The 24,224-nt window shown below is 33.0% G+C and overlaps 1 protein-coding gene across 1 annotated transcript in view; it reads left to right on the top strand.

The window, feature by feature from the left end:
* Positions 1 to 23,964, top strand: part of LOC126891723 (MICOS complex subunit MIC27) — a 76,708-nt gene extending 52,744 nt beyond the window's left edge. The window contains exons 3-5 of the mRNA XM_050660989.1: positions 3,106 to 3,351; positions 5,419 to 5,564; positions 23,813 to 23,964. Coding sequence (XP_050516946.1) covers positions 3,106 to 3,351; positions 5,419 to 5,561 — 389 coding nt within the window. The 3' untranslated portion in view covers positions 5,562 to 5,564; positions 23,813 to 23,964. The remainder of the gene's footprint in view (positions 1 to 3,105; positions 3,352 to 5,418; positions 5,565 to 23,812) is intronic.
* Positions 23,965 to 24,224: the final 260 nt, after the last annotated feature.

Here is a 24,224-nt window from a genome sequence, read left to right as displayed (position 1 = left end):
TCTGCATATCCAAAATAAAGGCCTTAAGCTATCTTTTTTAGAATCTATGGAAATTAATAAACTGAAAAATACAGATATAATTCTGAATGACCAACTCGAGACAAACAGCTCCCCACTCCTCAACCTCTTCAGTTAGAGACTTAAAAAGGCAAACCCATTGTAAATTATATCACTTGAGAAAGACACTCTGCCTAAACAGCTGTAGTCACATAGTTGTAAATAATAAATTTTGTGGAAGTATAGAAAACAAAAGTTTTCAGTGTTTTATTGTGAGATAAAATGAACTTCCATCAAGTAACGGTCGAATCCATCAACAATTAATTAAATTTACCTTTATATAATAATTGCATATCATATCAATATTGTGAAGCAATATATAATTTTTCTTCTTAAATGACAATAGGTATGAAATGTACGTCAATTTGACAATTTAAATTGACAATATCAATTATTTAAGAAAGTTGCAATATTTCTCCGCTATTCGCTCACGATCGTTTCGCGTATCCCTTCCGAGTACTTGCACACCGCGAATACTGTTGGTGTGTATGTGTATGTATTGATTAGAGACTATATCCCTTGCCGTGAAGTATATTAACAAAAATAAAAACAACACAAAGACCAATGGAATAAATAAATAACAGATGGACACAGAGAATCCTTGAGTGGAGACCAAGAGAGACAAGAAGAATTACAGGGAGACCTCAGAAGAAATGGGTATGCAACATAAAGGAGATTGTGGCCAAACTGGATGAGATTGCCACAGGGACAGGACAGCGGACAGTGTAGTTTTTGTATATTTTCTTTTCTTTACTCATTTTCGCTGCATTACTCAATATTTGCCTCGTGGTCAGCAATTTTGTCTCCAGTTATTATTTTATGTCCAGGAATCCATGCTAAATAAATTTCCATTAGAACATTCCATACCTTTTGTATCATTCTTTTTAGCATATAGACAAATGTAATCATCACTACTATTGAAGCTTTTGATAATCTCTCTATTGCACTTTTGAAGCCCGTATGGCTTATAGCTTTTCTGATGTTCTTCAAAAAGTATCTTGCTCCTTTGTGGAACTTGTGATTATTATAGACTTAACTGATGTGCAACACTGGAACGATGGGTATGGACTTTCTTCTAGACTGGAAATAGACCAGGGCGCATCTGTAAAAATATTAGTGCATTTGGACGTTGAGAGGTGACTCAAATTTTTTTGCAGAAATTGCTTGAAAATAACTCAATTAATAATATTTGAGTTATCCTCCCTCTCAAAAAGGTCCGGAACATTGTTTAAATAATCAAAATGTCAAAAAATGAAGGAAAAATTCGATTTTTTTCTTCGTTTTTTGACTATAACTTTAAGAGTATTCATTTCCGAGAAAAGTTGTATTGACATAAAAGTTGTGTAATTAAATTTCCTACAATAAAGAGTTGGTTGAAAATTTAAAAAATAGTCACCCTTGTTGCAAAATAGCAATAATTGGGAAAAAACTATACAAAAAGAAGTATTCGCATTTTACGTTTTTCAACCATTTATGCTAAACTTAGGACCTTCAAATTTCACCCAGAAAAACTATATCATACAGTTAAACAATACTGTAAATTTCATTAAGATCGGTTCAATAGATTTTGCAAAATAAATTTTGCAATCCAGCTTTCGCAAAAAAAATTCATTTTTTCAAACTGCTACAGGACTGAAAATAAAGCAGATAGCAAGTTGAAATTTTTTTTGCTTACAGAAGTGTACTGTACCTTTCATTTTCAATTTGCAAAACTAAGATCGATTAACTACCACGGCGTCAGGAATTTTTTTAAATAAACATTAATTATTGATGTTGCGCGCAGGACACCGGATAGTTTGCTCTGATTGGGCATTCCAATGACCTTTGATAATTATTGATACATTTTAATTTTTATTACATTTCGATATAAATAAATAAATTTGTTTATTGCAAAATAAAAACACATACTCTATCCTTTGAAATAACACTTTTTTTAGCAAAAACTTTCTTTGTTCATATATTTTAACTTGAGAATAAATGTTTATTATTTTTAAACATATACAATTGTTTAAACAATATTTCACAAACAATAATAAAATTAGTTTGATTTTTGTGGAATTAAAATATTAAAATACAACAAAATATAGAGTAAGAAAATAATATATTAGATGAAGATTGGAAGAAATTTTGGTGGAAATCAACTTCATGTGAATCGAACGCCGCTGTCCTGCGCGTAGCACCAATAACTAATGTTTATTTAAAAAAATTCCTGCCGCCGTAGTAGTTAATCGATTTTAATTTTGCAAATTGCAAATGAAAGGTACAGTACACTTCTATAGGCAAAAAAAATTTCAACTTGCTATCTGCTTTATTTTCAGTCCTGTTTGAACATTTTGAAAAAATGAATTGTTTTTGCGAAAGCTGGATTGCAAAATTTATTGTACCGATCTTAATGAAATTTGCAGTATTGTTTTATTGTATCATAAAGTTTTTCTGGGTAAAATATGAAGGTCATAAGTGTAGCATAAATGGTTGAAAAACATAAAATGCGAATACTTGTTTTTGTATGGTTTTTTTTCGCAAATATTGCTATTTTTCAACAAGGGTGACCATTTTTTCAACTTTTAACTACTTCTATATTGTAGGAAATTTAATTACGCAACTTTTATGTCAGTACATCTTTTCTGGAAAATGAATACTTTTAAAGTTATAAGCAAAAAACGAAGCAAAAAATCGAGTATTTCCTTCATTTTTTGACATTTTAATTATTTAAACAATGTTCCGGACCTTTTTGAGAGGGAGGGTAACTCAAATATTATTATTTGAGTTATTTTCAAGCAATTTCTGCAAAAAAATTTGAGTCACCTCTCAACGTCCATCTCAAAACAGATGGGCCCTGGACTAAAAGTCGAGTAGTGTCGAGGAGTACCTGGAGGACACCGTGGTACAAGACACTCCAAACATAAAGCTCCATTTTCTAGTTTTACACTCTGTTGGCTTTACCTTCCTTTCCCTAATCAGTTATTACTTTTCTATAAGAGCTGATAGCTTTTATTGTGAAACTAGTTATATAAACACAATTTTAACAATTGCTAATTCGTTTCACAGGGGTTGTAAATTACCTAAGACAAGAAGATAACACTCTGCCAAAAGTAGGTGCCATAGGAATTGGTGGTCTAACCGGTCTTATATTTGGTCTCAGGGGTGGTTTTATCAAGAAAACTGTTTATGCTGCTGTAGGTGCTCTGGGTATATCAGCTGTATGTTATCCCAAAGAAGCATCCGAGTATTCTCAAGTGGCACTAACCGAAGGCAAAAAATATGCAGTAGTAGCATATAACTTCGTTCATGGAGGTAAGCTTTAGTTTAGTTATCTATATTAATTAACTATTTTTAATGGGAAATAAGCCACAATTTTACTAAAAAGATGATTTTATTAACGTTTCGACGTCCAAATCGAAAGTCGTTATCAACATACAAAAAATATTAATGAATTAAACAAAAATGTTGTTGCTTAGTAAAAAAATCTTAATATTTTTTAGTCTGACTCATTTATATCGGCAATTCAGACATATATTATACATTTTAAAGTAGAAGGCTTTAAAATGGTATTGCCAATATTTATGAGTTGCGTTCCTGGGATGACTTTACTGAAAGGTAGTTCATTCGATTACATGAAATCAAACCCAACTCAAGAATATCCGTCACAAAAAAATCATAGCATGTGATCTGTCTTTAAAAAGACAACCACATGCAACAGTGACAGTACAAATAGTTAATTACAAAAATGCCACAAGAAAATAGCTTCAGAACAACATTATCTACAGTCGGAAAAATGAAAGAATACCCATGAACGAACATATAAAACACGCTGTATTTTCCTGTCACCGTGTCACAAAGAAAATTGGCCAGCGCAAGTACATGTAATAATAATTATTACATGTACTTTCGCTGGCCAATTTTTTGTGTGACACAGTGACAGGAAAATACAGCGTGTTTTATATACTCGCGATCATAAAAAGCGGGTCACTTGATGAGTTATTCAAGTTAGATGTCTCGAATTTTCTAAACGTGTTGTCCGATTTGAGTGATTTTTTAGTATGTTATAGCCTTATTCTTTAGCAATATCGCTATAATAATATTGTTGCTAGACCGGTAAATTGTCATTGTATACCGAGTGTAACAATCATACTGTGTTTATTCCTCAAAGTTCGAAACACCCCGTGGAATGTTTTAGCATAGATAAAATATTGAAATTAAAACTCAATTGTAGCCTTAGGCTCTCTTAACATTTTCTTTTTTGATTTATTTGTTTATGTTGGATAATAAAAAAGTTAAGCACGTTAATAACTAGCCATGTTCTTCATCAATACAGGGTGTTTCTAAATAAGTGCGACAAACTTTAAGGGGTAATTATGTATGAAAAAATAATGACAGTTTGCTTTATAAACATATGTCTGCAAATGCTTCGTTTCTGAGATACGGGATGTTGCATTTTTCTTACAAACTGATGATTTATTTATTGCTCTAAAACCAATAGAGATATGCAAATGAAATTTGGTAGGTTTTAAGAGGCAGTCATTGTGGATTTTTTGACATACAATTAATAATTCTATATTCACCATTGGCGTGCATACGGGTATAAACATTTTAGATACATCCCGTATGTACGCCAATGCTGAATATAAAATTCTTAATTGTATGTCAAAAAATGCGCCATAACTACCTCTTAACATCTACCAAATCTTATTTGCATATCTCAACCGGTTTTAGAACAATAAATAAATCGTCAGTTTGTAAGAAAAAATTCAACATCCCGTATCTCGAAATGGGAAGATAAAATTATTTATAAAGCAAACGGTCATTATTTTTTCATGCAGAATTGCCCCCTAAAGTTTGTCGCACTTATTTAGAAACGCCCTGTATTGATGAAGAACATGGTTAGTTGTTAAGGTGCCTAACTTTTTTATTATCCAACATAAACAAATAAATCAAAAAAGAAAATGTTAAGAAAGCCTAAGGCTACAATCGAGTTTTAATTTCGATATTTTATCTATGCTAAAACATTCCACGGGGTGTTTCGAACTTTGAGGAATAAACACAGTATAATTGTTACACCCGGTATACAATGACAATTTACCTGTCTAGCAACAATATTATTATGGCGATATTGTTAAAGAATAAGGCTATAACATACTAAAAAAATCACTCAAATCGAACAACAGGTTTAGAAAATTCGAGACATCTAACTTGAATATATCATCGAGTGACCCGCTTTTTATGATCGCGAGTGTATGTTCGTTCATGGGTATTCTTTCATTTTTCCTACTGTATATCAGTTTTATTTTAACCTGTAACCTCTTGCTATCAGTGAAACTACATTATTTCACAATTTATGACATTTACTTTATTTAATTTCAGTGAAAAAAGATGATCCACCATTAGAACTTCCTTCTCTGCCTAAATTGCCAACTAGCTTAGATGAGGCTTGGGAATCCGTGAAATCATTCGTTTCATCTGATTCATCTGAAAAGACACCAGAAAAAAGTAAAGATCAACAATAAAAGGTACATAAATGTACATACATTGGTATTATACAGTGATGAGCGCGCTAATAACTGGCAAAATAGCGCAAAAGATGGAAAACATAATATATGTACATATATTGCGAAACAAAAAGAGATAAAACTAGTGGAGATGGAAATGATCGTTGTAAACGTATAAATTAACATTACATTACATAATTTTTTACCTTTAGACGTATCAGAGGTGTATGACAACTGTCACTGTGACAGTAGAATTTTATAAAAAATTCCTGTCACAGACGTCTAAAGGTGGGAAAATATATAATGTAATGTTAATTTATACGTTTATAACGATCATTTCCACATCCACTAGTTTCATCCCTTTTTGTTTCGCAGTGTATTATGTTTTCCGTCTTTTGCGCTATTTTGCCGGTTATTAGCGCGCTCATCACTGTATATCTTCATATAATAGGACTATTCTTGTCCAATAGTAGGCTCTAAGAGCCTACTATTGGACAAGAACAAGTGAGACTTCATTGTTCAGTATAATTGCTACGCCATGTCGATGTTGTGTGTCATTATTACCAGAATAGTATATCGTATGGTCTCTAACTTGACATTTTCCATTTCCTATCCATCGTGTTTCACTTATTCCTAAAATATTGATGTTAACTCTTTTCATTTCTTGAATTACATTGTGGGTTTTTCCTGATTCAAACATGCTGGTTACATTCCACGTTCCAATTTTAAATTCACGGTCTGCTTTTTTCTTTTTCTGGCAGGGATTTCGCTGGTTGACGACCTGAAAAGCCCCGACTCCTTTCCTGCCGGATCTTGGTCTCCGATACCCATGATCAGTACCCGTCTGCTTACTCTGTCTTCTCATTTCATGATGATTCGACTAGGAATATCTTACGACCTTTAATACAGTGGTTTCCCGTTGCCTTCTGTATACTTATGCCGTTGGCTAATATCTTAGCTCATCCGACTTTAGGGTCAGTGTCTCAAGCCCAGGACAAAAGAGTGCCCTACCACTTACCAACTCATCTGCCCGTAGCCGTTGGTCAGTAAGTGGGGGATTGCTTATGCGTATGTGTGGTGTTAATTGTCAAATGTCTCGCCAGTGGCGAAGCGTCCATGTAACCACTGTTACCATTGGTAACAGTTACAAATCTTGCAAATAAATATTTTATGACTACTACGAAATAATTCCATTTATATTTTTTACCAACAAAAATACTTGTTAATAGTACCTAATTCAGTAAATACCCAACTAGACGCACGAAAATATTGGCGAGATTATGTGAATCCATGACACGTTATCATATGCCGTTACCAATACTGGCACTGGTAACGGTAACGCAGGAGAAACCTCGCTATCACTCGGGACTAGCTCTGAAAATTTTGAAGGACCGACGGGTCTAGAGACGGCGCGCGGTCACGCGGTGCATATCAGTATTGTTACCATTTTGAAGATTGGTAAAACGTTGGTTTAGTACCTATTACAGATTACAGTGTGCGTGCATTTAAACATGGAAGAGTGTTGCTACGTATTGCGTAATTGATCAACTACTTGAAAAGTCATTCTACTTGTATATTTTTTATATATTATTTTCAAGAAAAAAATGATATTATTGAAAATGGAAGAATTAAAATATAAACAATAGTTCTCAACATCTGTTATTTTTCCTACTTGTTCATTTTTTTATGTTAATTTTATGGTAGAATACTATTTTTAGTTTGTTTATTATTTATTGTTATACCCGTTACATATACATAATTACATACATATAATTTGGGAATAGTGAATAGAGTAGTGTGAATTTTATCCCACAGGATTGAAAACAAAAACTTATACTTGGGAGGTTCAAAATATTTTTTTAAATAAGATTTTTTTACATCTGGTTTTGGTAACACTTTAGAAAAAGTCACGCGTCGCCACTGTGTCTCGCCATCTTTTAACCCTTTCAGCTCAGGTGAAGCGTACGCGCGCCCAAAGATGACTATTTACCAGTGCTGTTGACGCATCAAAGCAGCAGAAAATACCATGGAGATTTTAACGCTCAAGTCGGCAAAGGACGCTGTTTGAACATTGTGGGGGATTATGGCTTGGGAAACAGAAACGAACGTGGAGATCGACTTGTCCAGTTCAGTCAAGAACACGATTTCATTATATCGAATACTCACTTTAAACTACCACCAAGAAGACTCTACACCTGGAAGTCAAATGCAGAATCAGAGGACAAAATTATTAGGAACCAAATCAACTTCATTCTAATAAAAAATCGATTTAGAAACTGCATCAAATCAGTTAAAACTTCTCCAGGTGCTGACATTGGGCCTGATCAAAATCCCATAGTATCTGTAACCCAATTAAAATTAAAAAAGGTGATCAAAAAGAAGTCCCGCAAAAATATTGATACAGCTCAATTACAAGACGAGAAAATTAAGGAATCATTTCAAAGACAACTGAACGAAAATTTAATTTGGGAAAATATTGGTAAAAATGTCGATGAGGGCTTAAATAAAATCGTAACAACAGTTAAATAAATCTGTGTGAGAAATTTACAAGGCAGGTCAAAGCTAAAAAAGCAGGCTTGGATGACAGATGGCATATTGGATTTGATGGAACAACGGCGACTAGCGAAAAACAACGAAACACTTTATAACAGCATACAAAAAGAAATTCGTCGTAAAATGCGAGAAGCAAAGAGTTAACATCTAGCCAAACAGTGTCATGACATTGAAGAACTTGAAAACAGATACGACACGTTTAACATGTATAAAAAAATGAAAGAAGCGGCTGGTATCTTCAATAAGAAACAAACTGCATTGCTACAGGATGAACATGGTAAAGTAATATTTGAAGTAGAGGACAAACTTAAAGAATGGGAAAATTACGTCACGAACCTATTCGAAGACGATAGGAGTAGTTCACCTCCCGATATTACTAGCGACGGACCCCTAATAACACGCTCTGAGGTTATAAAAGCCATACAATCATCAAAAGATGGCAGAGCGACTGGTCCTGATGAAATTCCAACTGAAATATACAAGCTTATAAATGATAGCAATGTTTTAGAGGCTATAACTTCGTTCTTCAATACCATTTATACCAGCGGACAACTACCTAATGGTTGGTCTAATTCACTGTTTATAGCTCTACCTAAGAAGACAACAGCAAAAACCTGTACTGATTATAAAACCATCAGTTTGTTAAACCACTTATTGAAAATTTTTCTGAAGGTAATACATGGTCGTATCTACAATAAATGCGAGGAATACCTGGATGACACACAGTTTGGTTTCCGTAACGGGTTTGGAACGAGAGAGGCACTGTTTGGAATGAACGTACTTGCTCAAAGATGTCGAGATATATCTGTAGACATATACTGTTGTTTTATTGACTTCCAAAAGGCATTTGATCGTGTTAAGCACTCTATATTAATCGAAGCTCTAAAAGACATTGGCTTGGACGGCAGAGATGTTCGAATAATTGCAAATTTATATTGGAATCAAACAACATCAGTTTTAGTAGATGGTGTGGAATCACAGGCTCCTAATATTAAAAGAGGATTACGGCAGGGATGCCTCTTGTCACCCCTGCTTTTCAACGTTTACTCCGAAAGAATTTTCAGAAAAGCACTTTCTGAAAAACAAGAAGGAATACTTGTGAACGGTGAAGTCATCAATAATTTGCGATATGCGGACGATACAGTACTCCTAGCTTCTAGTCAAGAAGATCTGCAAACACTACTTGATAGTGTCGTTGAGAGTTGTAGGGAGGCAGGTCTGGATCTGAACATACGGAAAACCAAAATACTCGTAATAAGTAAACAGCAGCATATAAAACCGTCTATATATGTAAATAATACCAAACTTGAGCAAGTTCATAAAATCGTTTACCTTGGACAGCAGTTAAATTGGAACGCAGAAAGTCACGGCGAAATTAGATCTAGGATAGAGCAGGCTAGAGCCGCTTTTAGAAGGATGTCCAAGGTGTTATGTAACAGAGACCTAAAATTGGCATTGAGGATCCGCCTACTTCGCTGCTACGTGTTCTCGGTCTTACTTTATGGTGTCGAGTCCTGGACTGTGAATAAAATCGATCTAAATCGCCTTGAGGCTTTCGAAATGTGGCTATAGAAGAATTTTAAAAGTTTCCTGGGTGGAGAAGATTCGAAATTCCACAATACTAGAACGTCTCAGCAAGACTACTGTACGATTCTTGTACATATGTGACAGTATGAATATACTTTCAGAGGGTGTGGACTATATATGAGGATTTACTGGTTCAGGTTTAAGTATAAAGGATAAGGTATAAGGTTTTACACAGACAATATTAATATTTATATTGAGAGTCTTACCAGGTTGTGCAATGTTGTAAATCACTAGATCCTCGATCACAACGAATTGAGTTTTGATTACCGCACTTGCGAATTACTGTTCGTCACGTAACGTAACACGTTCTGCTTATTTCGTTTTTGCCTAAAAGAAAGGCTGGACCATCAAAAGATGAGAGGTGCGAGAGAGCAGCTTAACCCTCGGTGGGTATCGGAGCAAGAGCGTTACTTGTTGACCGTAGGACGGCTGCTGAGATAGAGAGATGCTCACCCTTGGACGGGTGTCGGTGTAGAGAGCAATTCTCAATCGCAAATTGTCCAAATATTGTCTATTGGAAGGGATTGAAAGTAGGGGATGAACTAGGTGGTACTGGAGAGGACAGGGTAGGCCTGGTACTTATTTAAAGTTAAGGGTTGTAATAAGGGATTTAATGCAGGAAAAAATATAAGAATATTTTTTGCATGTGAAAATTGAACAACTACTGAGATCATAAAAAGCATCAAGCAGAGAAAGCTGGAGTATTTCGGACATGTAATGAGAGGTCCCAAATATAGGGTTGATACAGGCATGCTATTTAGGGTGGCAGTGAATAAAATTAAGATAGCTATGATGGTAACCAACGTTCTGAAAGACATGGTACATGAAGAAGAAGTTGACGCGCAAGCGCGTCCACAGCACCTGAGTATTCAAAGGAAATTATTTTTGTCAGCACAGGAGCTGAAAGGGTTAAAGGGTGTTCCTGGTGGTCCGGTATCTGTTTATATTCGGGCTAGTCTTTTATCCGGGGAGCAGAAGAAATTCCGGAGGATTGGAAAGAATACAGAAGTATACCAATACATATTTAAGAGAGGAGAAGAAGTAACAGACTAACAACTATAGCGCTATTGATAAATCCTACAACATTCTGACAGCCCTCAATAGACCAAAATTCACAGAGAAAAATATTGGGGACTACCAGCAAGAATTCAGTGAAGATCGATCGACATAAACAATCAAGAAATGCCACGAACACAACATAAAACTTCACACCCTCTTCGAAAACTTCAGACAAGTAGCCCAATCAAGAAACAATCTGACCCCCAAAAAAAAATAAAGGAAGGACGAAAATTTGGGAATAGGTAGTTGAAATTGTCTATTATTATATATAAGAAAAAGGTTAGAATTCTACATCCCCTCCATTTTTGTAAATTTTTTCCCCTCCATTTTTGTAAAATGGAGGGGAATACCCCCTCTTAAAGGTGAAAAATATACATTAAAATAAGACCGGAATTGAATAAAATGCCTAATTCTAAACAACTTTTGTTCTATAGAGTTTTTTCGTTAAGTCAATACTTTTCGAGTTATTTGCGAGTGAATATGTTCATTTTTAACAAAAAAAAAACATGTTTTTGGACTGTTTTTCGGAGAAAACTCAAAAAGTGAGTATTTTATCGAAAAAAATATTCTTAGCAAAAATATAGCTTATAAACAATTGAAAAAAAAATGGTTTATGCATGAGGTCTGTAGACCCAGTAGAAGCAGAGTTGTAGCTAATGAAAAGTAAATTCATCTTAAAATCTTGAATCTTACTTCATTTAAATTCATCTTCGTCAAATTCCAAATCGAATATTTCAATGTAAAATAACCCAAAAACGGAGCACTTTTCGGAAAAAATTCATCTTAACTTTTTTAAAGTGTTTAAAAAAAGATTTATTTTTCTTTTTTAAAAAAACTTCTAACATTAAAAATAAGTGAATTACTCTCAAAATATTGTTGGTCCCTTTTATTTTTTGGTAAAAAAATCGCGAAAATCACCCCTTAATTAGCATCACAAATAAATTTTATCATTACCACTTGACAAGTTACTTTGCTTATGTATTATTTATATGATCTGTAAGTTTCATCGGTTCAAAGTGCTTATTTTTGAAAAAGCTGTAGTTAAAATGGCTTGAACGAGTAACTAATCACGAGTTTAGGCAAATTTTGAAGAGCCTTAGCATAACCAATATTTGTCTAACAAGAAAACAAAAAATCAAAAATATTCAGAAAATCAAAACGAACATTTTATTGCTCTTTGAGATTTTTGGTATTGCTAATAATTTTTAAGTTAATTCCATAAAAAATTCCATTTTTTTTTTCAAAATAAAAAAAATGTTTTATTTTAAACCCAATTTTTTTCAAAAAATGCACTTTGAACCAATGAAACTTATAGATATTATAAACAATACATAAGTAAAGTAACTTGTGAAGCGGTAACGATTAATTTTATTTGGGAAGCTAATTAGGGGGTGATTTTCGCGATTTTTTTAGCAAAAATAAAAAAGACCAGCAATATTTTGAGCGTAACTCACTTACTTTTAATTTCAGAAGTTTTTTTAAAAAACAAAAATAAACCTTTTTTAAACACGTTAAAAAAGTTGTAATGAATTTTCCCCGAAAAGATCTCCGTTTTTGGGTTATTTCAAATTGAAATATTCGATTAGGAATTTGACGAAGAAGATCCTACTTTTTATTAGCTACAACTCTGCTTCTACTGGATCTACAGATCTCGTGCATACATCATTTTTTCAGTTTTTTATAAGCTATATTTTTGCTTAGAATATTTTTTCCCTAGAATACTTACTTTTTGAGTTATTTGCGAAAAACCATCCAAAAACATGTTTTTTTTTTTGTTTAAAAGTGAACATATTCACTCGCAAATAACTCGAAAAGTATTATTAACCTAGTGAAAAAACTCTATAGAACAAAAGTTACTTAGAATTAGTCATTTTATACAATTTTGGACTTATTTTGAACGTATATTTTTTCACCTTCGAGAAAATATTTTTCACCCCGTATTTCCCAATTTTTGTAAAATGGAGGGGATGTAGAATTGAAAACTTTTTCTATTGTAAACTACCTATTCCCAAATTTTCATCTTTTATTTGTTTGGAGGTTTTCGTAAAATTTTGTTTTCCCTGGTCGGGCTAATGCCTTTGACTGTATTGGAAGAAATAAATTATTTATTGAATTGAAAAATCAAGATATACCAGCGAAGCCAACCAGATTAACAAAAAGGACTATGGTCTATGGATGGATCTCGAGCTAAAATAACAACAGAAGAAGGTAGCATAAACACAATGTCAATAGAAACGGAGTGCGACAAGACCCTTCTCTGTCAACCTATATTCATCATAGCAGTATAAGGAACAGTCAAGGCCAACGGAATTAAAGGAAATATAGCCTCCTCCTCAACACAATTATTATCATATGCAGATGGCATAGTTCTTATGTGAAGAGACAAGGAGATAGTAAAAGAAGTAAGATTAACAATCCTGGCAAATGAAACAAGGAAAATAAGTCTAGAAATTAACGGAGGAAAAACAAAATATCTAATATGTTCCAGAAGAGAAGATAACAAGACGAGAGAGATCAAGATAGAAAACTACACTTTTGAAAGAGTTCAACAATTTAAATATTAATTTGGAAAAACTCAACATTTTCTGCTATTTTGCTCATCCAGGTTTTTTTCTGTATAATTTCTATATAGAACAAAACCGTGATGAGCAAGAATTGGAATTGATGCCTGATATATCAACACTGAACCAAAGTGAAATACTAGGGCCTGTTAAACCATTTCTACGAGCGATTCACAAGAATAATAACAAATAGGCAACCGAAAATAAGAATGCAGCGCCAAAGTGAGCAATTGTAGAACTATAAATATTGACATTGATTATTGGAGTTCTGCAATGGTTTTCATGAGTTTTGTATTTGTTGAATGTTGAAATAATTTTTAATAGTAATAATTCGTTGGTAATAAGTTTAATAGGTTAATACATTTAATAGTAATAAGCCGATTTGAATTGCGTTTCGAAGTTTCAACTGCACTAGCCCAAAGGTTTTTTCTTAAAGAACCAGCTGGTTTAAACCAAGGTTTCAAGCGTGTGGTTTAATCCTGCCAACCTCGAACATAACATTGATTTCTGCAGCAGAATCGATTGTGATCATATTAAACCGGCCACTCACGATACTGCGGCGTGGTTCAATTCATGAACGCCTATGCGTGGAGGCCTATGTTTAATATTGGACTGAGAAGGCTGGATGATGATTAATAAAACACGTAGTTGTCTATTCCTCTTCTGCCGCTGTTAGGTCATCAAACTTCACTGCATCTTCTTCTTCGTAGTTCAAGCTAGACACGATAATCTCTGGTACTTGCGGTCATTTACTGTATCCTATGTATTCTTCTTCTTAGCCTTCTATCGTCCACGTTTGGACATAGGCCTCTCCCAACTCCTTCCATCGGTCTCTATCCTGAGCAACATATTTCCAATTCGTTCCGGCTACTCTTTTAATATCATCAACCCATCTCATCTGTGGTCTTCCTCTCGGTCGTTTACTTTGGTAAGGTCTCCAATGTTGTATCGTTGCATTCCAACGTTGGTCTTTTTGTCTAACAGTGTGGCCTGCGAAGCTCCATTTAAGTTTGGCAACTTTTGTTGTTATGTCCTCGACTTTTGTTTTTGATCTTACCCAGTCGTTCCTCTTTTTATCTGACAGTCGTATACTTAACATTGCTCTTTCCATAGCTCTTTCTGTTCTGGCTAGTTTATTCATATTTGCCTTGGTTAGGGTCCAGGTTTGACACCCATATGTCATGATAGGAAGGATGCACTGATTGAACACTTTGGTCCTCAAATATTGAGGTATTTTGCGGTTCTTAAGTATCCAACCAAGTTTTCCAAATCCTGCCCATGCTAGTCTTGCTCTCCTATTAATTTCCGCACTTTGGTTTTCTTTGTCTAGTTTCAGGATTTGGCCTAGGTAGATATATTCCTGGACTTTTTCTATCTCACTGCCATTTATAGTTATGCGTCTGGGGTCATCTGTGTTTGTCATTATTTTTGTTTTCTTCATGTTCATTTTCAGGCCGACGTATTGGGAGCTGCCTGCAAGTTCCTCCATCATAATTTGCAGTTCCTCCTATGTATACTCCAGGATAATAAGCTAGAAATAGACCATGTTCGGGACACTCAAAGATCCAGGTAGCTGACTACTTTTTTAGTTATTATAGACCTATAGGAAGAAAACCAACCTGTTTCCTGCCTAAAGTTCGCGTCCGTTTTTTAATTATTAACAATTTAGTGCAAAAATCGCGATTTTTTCGATTTTTTGCACCCCATTCAAAAGCTATATAATTGACATAAAAATGCAAAATTTAATTTTTTATAACATTAAAAAACCTTCAAAATGCCGATTTTTGAAAGTTAAAAAGTTAATTTGTCGCTACGCAAACTGCAAAATAAGTGAAAATCGTTATTTGTTAATAACTTTTACTAAAACTACCTTAGAATTTTAGTGTTTCACCCAAAGTTGGGTATTGGGGTACTTAACAAACCCTCAAAATTTGAGACCAATCCATTAATTAATTTAAGAGTTATTCTAATTGTTTATCCCAAAGACCTTTATTTTGCAATAACATAAGACAGAAAATAATAAATATAGGGCAATTCTGCGTATGCCAAATGAAAGTAGAAAACTGATGCTATCAAAATGTACTAAAAAAAGATAAAAAAAATTATCTAATATAGTCAAAAATCCTAATGCCAAATTTGTGAAGTTTTGTAGTTTATAAACATTTAGAATAACTTTAAAAATATTCTCCGTAGAAAAAATCATTAAAATATTGTCCGTAGAAAAAATCATTTTACAAAATAGAAAAGATGGGCATTTTACATGAATTTTTAAAAATGAAGTTCAATTGGTGACTAGTCGTGGTAAGTGAATAGTGTAGGAAACAAAGGTTGAACCTTGCAAAATGGACACAAGTCCGGTTTTATTTTTTTTCTGGTATATCAAGGGGTGCTTATTATAAAACTAACTTTTTCTGAAAAAATTTCGCCCCGGAACCTCCCTTTTCACCCCTTTAAAGGGGGTAATTTGTGGTTTTTGCGGAACGTAGCCCTTCCTGTAACTTTTACAAAAAAATTCTTTTATAGAAATATGAAGAGGACTATATTTTCTACGATTTATTTCCAACACCATCTCTTTATCATCCACCGTTTAGCGGGGGTGGCGCCCTAAAGTTGACAAGTTTTTAAAAAAGATGTTTTTAAAAAATATATATTTTTCCCTAACTATAACGGAAATTAAGAAGAAATTCTGCGGCAATTATTCACAAATAATTGACTGATTTTTTGGTATAGGTTTTACTTAAGGATAATTGCCCTTTTTTTAATTACAGGGTGTTACATTTTAAAAAACCTCTTTTTATACCATCTGAACCGTTTATGCTAGAGTAAAAAGGCTTTCAGCGATTACCCATGTACTGGTGCTATTTACAAATTTGTATAATGCACCCCCATTTTTCCCCGGAACCACCCAAAAAAAAAGAAGAATTAATAAATAAATTGATTTTCTTGGAATCCTTCACACACAATGCCCTTTATTAATATGCTTCATACATCATTTTGTGGACGTTATTATTACCCATGCATGGACACCAAAAGCAATTTCCTAGTGCAACCCCTTAAGCAAAAAAAAAAATAAATAAAATGGGGGGTTGAAAATTTTTTTTGTTTTTTGCTTTTTGATCCATATGGGCATATGCTTCATCAATAGTGCTTTTCAAAAATATATATGGTTATTGCAACATCTCTGCAAAAACCACCCCTATCCTTGAAAATGTACTGCAGAAACTACCCCTATCCCTTGGCGAGCATGTTTTTACGATTTTCTCATTACCTATGTATTATTTTTAAACAAAACTTATACAAGGTTAAAGACCACTATTTACTCTAAAAATTATGTCCTATTCATTTTTTCGTATAAGCAACGGTTACGGCACAGTGGCGCCGTAAACCTCATATATGCTTTGGCGGGCTCCAGTTTTTGTTTTTTTTTCGTCATCTGTTCGTTTTATTGATAAAGTACTTATGCAAAATAAAACAACACAGTGTAACCTACAAATTATGACTTATGCACATTTTACATTCTTTGCTCCCCAAAGCCACAGTGGTGGCCCAAAATAAATTTTTGCATATTTTCGCCACCTACATGCATTTTATTGCATTAATGCTACCTTAACAGCACAATATTTACCCTTAGGTGGTCGCTACGCAGTGGCGGATCCAGGGAGGGGTGATGGGGGTGAACACCTCCCCCCCTCTCAAACCAAGTCATATTATATTCAAAGATTATAAAAATATTCATTTATTTTTATAGAAATTTAACCAATTGGCACCCCCCTCTTAACGATGCTGGATCCGCTACTGTCGCTAAAGCATAAAAAGTCATTCTTATAAAAATAATATTAATATTATATAAGTATTTCTATAAAAAAAAATGAATATTTTTATAATCTTCAAATATAATATCACTTGGTTTGAGAGGGGTGGGGGTGATCGCCCCCATCACCCCTCCCTGGATCCGCCACTGCTTAGCGACCACTTAGGGGTGAATAATGTGCTATTAAGGTAGCATTAACGCAATAAAATGCGTGTAGGTGGCGAAAATATGGAAAAATTTATTTTGGGCCACCACTGTAGCTTTGGGGAGCAAAGAATGTAAAATGTGCATAGGTCATGATTTGTAGGTTACACTGTGTTGTTTTATTTTACATAAGTACTTTATCAATAAAACAAACAGATGACGAAAAAATAAACAAAAACTGGAGCCCGTCAAAGCATATATGAGGTTTACGGCGCCACTGTGCCGTAACGGTTGCTTAAACGAAAAAAATGAATAGGACCTAATTTTTAGAGTAAATAGTGGTCTTTAACCTTGTATAAGTTTTGTTTAAAAAAAATGAATAGGTAATGAGAAAATCGTAAAAACATGCTGGATAAGGTATAGGGGTAGTTTCTGCAGTATATTTTCAAGGATAGGGGCGGTTTGCGCAGGGATGTTGCAATAACCATATATATTTTTGAAAAGCACTATTGATGAAGCATATGCCCATATGGATCAAAAAGCAAAAAACAAAAAAAAAATTTTAACCCCCCATTTTATTTATTGTTTTTGGCTACAAGGGTTGCACTAGGAAATCGCGTTTGGTGTCCATGCATGGGTAATAATAACTTGCACAAAATGATATATGAAGCATATTAATGAAGGGCATTGTGTGTGAAGGATTCCAAGAAAATCACTTTATTTATTAATTCTTCTTCTTTTTTGGGTGGTTCCGGGGAAAAAATGGGGGTGCATTATACAAATTTGTAAATAACACCAGTACATGGGTAATCGCTGAAAGTCTTTTTACTCTAGCATAAACGGTTCAGATGGTATAAAAAGGGGTTTTTTAAAATGTAACACCCTGTAATTAAGAAAAGGGCAATTATCCTTAAGTGAAACCTATACGAAAAAATCAATCATATATTTGTGAATAATCTCCGTAGCATTTCTTTTTAATTTCCGTTACAGTTAGCGAAAAATATATTTTTTCTAAAAACATCTTTTTTAAAAACTTGTCAACTTTGGGGCGCCACCCTTGCTAAACGGTGGATGATAGAGAGATGCTGTTGGAAATAAATCGTAGAAAATATAGTCCTCTTCATATTTCTATAAAAGAAATTTTTTGTAAAAGGTACAGGAAGGGCTACGTTCTGCAAAAACCATAAATTACCCCCTTTAAAGGGGTGAAAAGGGGGGTTCCGGGGCGAAATTTTTTCAGAAAAAGTTAGTCTGATAATAAGCACCCCTTGATATGCCAGAAAAAAAATAAAACCGGACTTGTGTCCATTTTGCAAGGTTCAACCTCTGTTTCCTACACTAGAAGGGAGAGCTGGGAGCCGACAAATGCACGAGTTCAAAAACTAAAAAAGGTAACTTAAAACTACTATCATTTTCTATATCTCGGGATCTACTGAATATATTTTGATTGTTCTTTTTTTAATTCGTATGTAATTTTTCTGTACATTACAAATATGCAATTTGTCTAGACATTTATTAATTAATAAACAGTCTAATTTGTTTAAACAATTTTTGAAATATAATTTTTTCCCAAAAATCCATGATTTTAATCATACTATCGTTATTAATCATAGAAAAAGTTAAGGTATACTTTAATAAATAAATTATCTTCAATAAATAATTATCTAATAACGGCACATTTATTTTGTCCGACAGAACAGACTTAAACTCTCCGAACAGAGACTAAACTCGAATCAGACTGCTATTTATCACCTGTCATAATTCCTGTCATTTGACATATTCTACATGTTCCACTCATTAAAATGCCTATTTGGTGATAAATAGCAGTCTGATTTTTGCATGAGAGTTTAATCTCTGTTCGGAGAGTTTAAGTCTGCTCTGTCTGACAAAATACTTGTGCCGTTTTCGTGGTCGATCGTTCCAAATTTTTAACCCGTTCCACAATTAAAACTTCCCCTGTTCCAGTGTTCCCATATATCAAAGTTTGTCCGATTAGACACCCTTAAGCTATTAACAAATTTTCAGCTTGCTATTAATCAACTTTTTGAAGTTATACTTCTTTAGGCGCAATTGTGAGTAAAATTTCAAAATACTGCGCGCATGCGCACACAGACAGTATGGCGTTTAGGTGCTGAATATGTCAGATTATGTATAAATACAAAAATTTTTTGTATATCAGTGCAAGAAAGGTGAGAAAATAATATATTATCTAGTTTTTTTAGTAAATATATTCATTATAATTTTTGTGTCTTTGGATTTGTCTTCCTTGGGCGTAAAATAATAAAATATCTATTTTTATATTTCATTTGTCACCGTGATGTGTAATTATGTATATCCGAAACGTCAACAAGAGGCGCCTTCATAGCCTGGTTGGTAGAGCATTGGACCAGAGATCGCGAGAGCGCGGCTTCAAATCCCGGACGATTCATATTCTTTTTTTTTGAAGTTATACTTCTTTAGGCGCGATTGAGATTGAGGGTGAATTTGTATTGATCTGCGCGCATGCGCACACCGACAGTATGGTATTAGTCGTTATACGGGCTCTGATTGGGTGTTGAAATGATCTGTCATTAATAAATAATTGTTCAATATGAAGGTAAACAAATGTATAATATATTAGTTTTATTGTTGTGAGGACAGAAACAAAAATGTTTATAATTGTAGTGACTTTTAAATAGTTTTTAAAAGCAACAGGTACGTAATAATTGTAAATGTATCACAGGTACCTACCTATTTGAACCTACCAAAATACATAGTATGTAATACTTTTATTTACATAATTTGATTACCATCAAAATTTCTATCAATATTCACCTAATATATTGTTTTCTTACTCTATGTTTTGTTGTATTTTTTCAATTCTAAATCATTTCAATTCAAAATCAAAATAATTTAATTTAATTCAAAAATGTCAAAAGTTTAACCCGTTTAGTTAGTCGATCTTCGCACATAATGGCACATTGCCTCCGTGGCGAAGCGTTTAAGGCGAATGAACCCCAATATACCAACCGCGCTGATAGCTGGTTCGAATCCCAATAAAAACTTTTATTTTTTTATTTTTTTTATACATTTTATGATTGTAAGTACATATATTTATTATATAATTTTATTTTCAGAAAATACGTATTTAGTTAAAAAAATTTCCGACAATTAATGTTCAGAAATCATTTGTGGCATTTTAACCTTTAACTACCCGCGCATCAAGTTATAACATAACTACACGCGTGGCGTACTTACGCCACAAGAAAATACACTTAAAAACAGCGGATTTGTTTAATTTTTTTTGAAAAAATACACTTACTTGTTTGTTATAAACCTTATTCGGCATCAGTGAATACTTGGAGTTCCATTTCAGTAAGCCAATTGGGATTTATAACTGGAATCATGGAATAACTGGATTCCATGATAAATAAAATTACTAATAAAATTTTTTTAAATGTGATTTTTACAGGAGAAAAAGTATTGTTTACAAAGAAAAATATATTTTTTGCCATAATGACTAAAAAAGAATTAAAATATGTACTTATATTACAGGTTTAGATATCTGGGAATTGATATAACCAGTTACGGAGATGTTGAAGAGGAAGTACGACAACAAAGCTTAAAAGCAAGTAAAGCGGCGGGATCTCTTAATGACACAATCTGGAAGAACAAACACTTAAGACAAGACACAAAAGCAAGAATCTATAAAGCAGCAATTAGACCTATATTAACATACACGGCGGAGACAAGGCCTGACACATCTAAAACGAGACGACTACTAGAAACAACAGAGATGAAAATACTCCGACGAATATCAGGGAAAAGTCTGTTGGATAGGGAGAGGAGCGAAAACATAAGAAGATCATGCAATATAGAAGACATAAATGGATGGGTGACAAAACGGAAACAGGAGTGGAACGAACACATTAGTAGAATGGCAGAGGATAGGATAGTACGAATAGCACGAGATAAGTCACCAAATGGACGAAGAAGTATTGGCAGACCAAGAAAAAGGTGGTGCGATAACCTAAACAATTTAGCAGGATAATATTGAAGAAGAAACAGGCTTTAAAGCCTACATACAAGAAGGAAGAAGAAGAAGAAGACTTATAGTAATATAATCCTGGGGTATATTGTCCACCACCGGAAACAACAAATAATAAAATGTAAATTACGATCTTTCCAGAACGCCGATTATAACGAAACTAAAACCAAATTGTAAAGCACATTCCAGTGATAGGTTAGAAAAATAAGCAAGGTCAAAAATTAAATTTTTAAATATATTTCCAGTAGAATTCTTATATCTGGCGTACAAAGTACGCCAGCGCGTGTAGTTAAAGGTTAAATGTGTTTGTGTGTGTTTTATTCTTTTATTATTTTAATTTTTGGCACTGTTTTAATAAAAATGTTTGAGAAGTAGTAAGTATAAATTAGTTTAATATTTAAATAAAATATAAATAAAAAGTATATTAATTTCGTTTAAATCATATAATAGAAGTATAACTTCTTACGTGCGTACAAAGTACACACGCATTCTTTTTTTTTAATTTTTGGCATTGTTAAGTTTTGGTATTTTTTTTAATTGTTGTTAATTTTTTGTATTGTAACTGTTAAGTATATTTATTTCGTTGAAACTATATAATAGAAGTATAACTTCTTACGTGCGTACAAAGTACACACACATTCTTTTTTTTTCATACGCGGGATCCAGACCTAAAAATCATTTATTTATTAAAGTGTACTTTAACTTTTTCTATAATCATTAATGATATTATGATTAAAAAAATAGATTTTTGTAAAAAAATATTTTTTCAAGAATTGTTTAAACAAATTAGACTGTTTATAAATTAATAAATTTATAAACAAATTGCATATTTGTAATGTACGTAGAAATTACATACAAATTAAAAAAATAAAGATCAAAATCTATTGAGTTGATCCGGAGATACAGAAAATTATATTCGTTTGAAATTGCTTTTTCGGTATTTTAACTCGTTGGATTTGTAGGTTCCCCCTAGTAATCGTTTGAACTACATTTTTGAAAAATTGTAGAGGCGTGCTGTGAAGGTACAATGTTTGTGCAAATTTTTTAAGAAAAAATACAAATCCTATTCTTTAAAATGGCATTAATGAGATTTCTTAATTATTATAAACAAATTAGCTATGAATTAAAAAAACATATGGCTAACTTTGTCGCAAATGAACCCAGGCGAAATTTTTTTATTTGAAAATTCGTGTTAAAATACTAGCTTTTCGAATATATAAAAAGATTGATTCTACGGACAACATTTTTAAAAAGTTATTCTAAATGTTAATAAACTACAAAATTTCAAAAATTTGGCATTAGGATTTTTGACTATATTAATTTTTTTATCTTGTTTTAATACATTTTGATACTATCACTTTTCTACTTTCATTTGGCATACTCAGAATTGCCCTATCTTCATTATTTTATGTCTTATCTTATTGCAAAATAAAGGTCTCTGGGATAAACAAATAGAATAACTCTTAAACTAATTAATGGATCGGTCTCAAATTTTGAAGGTTTGTTAAGTATGCCAATACCCAGCTTTGGGTGAAACACTAAAGTTCTAAGGTAGTTCTAGTAAAAGTTATTAACAAATAACGATTTTCACTTATTTTGCAGTTTGCGTAGCAACAAATTAACTTTTTAACTTGAAAAAAATCGGCATTTTGAAGGTTTTTCAATGTTTTAAAAACCTGAATTTTGAAATTTTATGTCAACTATTTAGCTTTTGAATGTAGTGGAAAAAATCGAAAAAATCGCGATTTTTGCACTAAATTGTTAATAATAATTAAAAAACGGACGCGAACTCTAGGCAGGAAACGGGTAGGTTTTCTTCCTATAGGTCTCCAATAACTAAAAAAAAGAATGTGTGTGTGTACTTTGTACGCACGTAAGAAGTTATACTTCTATTATATAATTTCAACGAAATAAATATACTTAACAGTTACAGTACAAAAAATTAACAATAATTACCAAAAATTAACCAAAACTTAACAATGCCAAATATTAAAAAAAAAATAGTATGAATCGTCCGGGATTTGAACCCGCAATCTCGCGATTTCTCGATCTCTGGTCCAATGCTCTACCAACCAGGCCATCAAGGCGCATGTTACTGAACTTGCAGATATACATAATTAAATATAGACACAAAGTGAAATATAAAAATAGATGTTTTATTATTTTACGCCCAAGGAAGACAAATCCAAAGACACAAAATTATAATAAATAATACATTTACTAAAAAACACTAATATATTATTTTAATGGCTTATTTGCGCTGATACATAATTTGAAAGTTTAGCAACTAAACTGTCTGTGTGCGCATGCGCGCAGATTTATGAAAAATTTTACTCTCAATCGCGCCTAAAGAAGTATAACTTCAAAAAGTAGTCAGTTACCTGGATCTTTGAGTGTCCCGAGAAAATCCTTATTACTCTAGACCGGTACTCTTGAGTACAAAATGAGTATTATAACAATATTGTTACCTTAGGAGCTAAATAATCTGAAATATTCAAAGAGACTTACATAATATTTTTATTTTTAGGTAGCCATCTTGACGTAATGTGGTGATTTATCATACATCAGCCACTGAAGTAATGCAACTGTACATATTTTAAAAGTAAATTATACCGATATTGTTTTGTTTTTGTATTATAAAAATGCTTATTCGATGTCAATAAAAATTATATATACTGAGTATGTATTTATTTATACAAGCTGATAACCCGTTATTTTCTACCCGTATAGTCATAAATAAATTAATACGAACGAAAAATTAAAGAGATGGACAGAATAGAACAGATCAATGATTTGTTCAAAGACCAGAATACATGGAAAGAACAGAACACATGAAAAGAGAAGTAAAAGATGGTGTGGTTTTTGGAGATATTAAAAGAGGAAATTGGCATTAAAAAACAACAAAAATGACAAAGCAATAGGTCTAAACCTAATCGCAG

Source organism: Diabrotica virgifera, chromosome 9 (genome assembly GCF_917563875.1).
Source record: "Diabrotica virgifera virgifera chromosome 9, PGI_DIABVI_V3a".
NCBI lineage: Eukaryota > Metazoa > Arthropoda > Insecta > Coleoptera > Chrysomelidae > Diabrotica > Diabrotica virgifera.
Note: the sequence above shows the minus strand (reverse complement) of the source record. Positions and strands in the feature narration are given on the sequence as shown.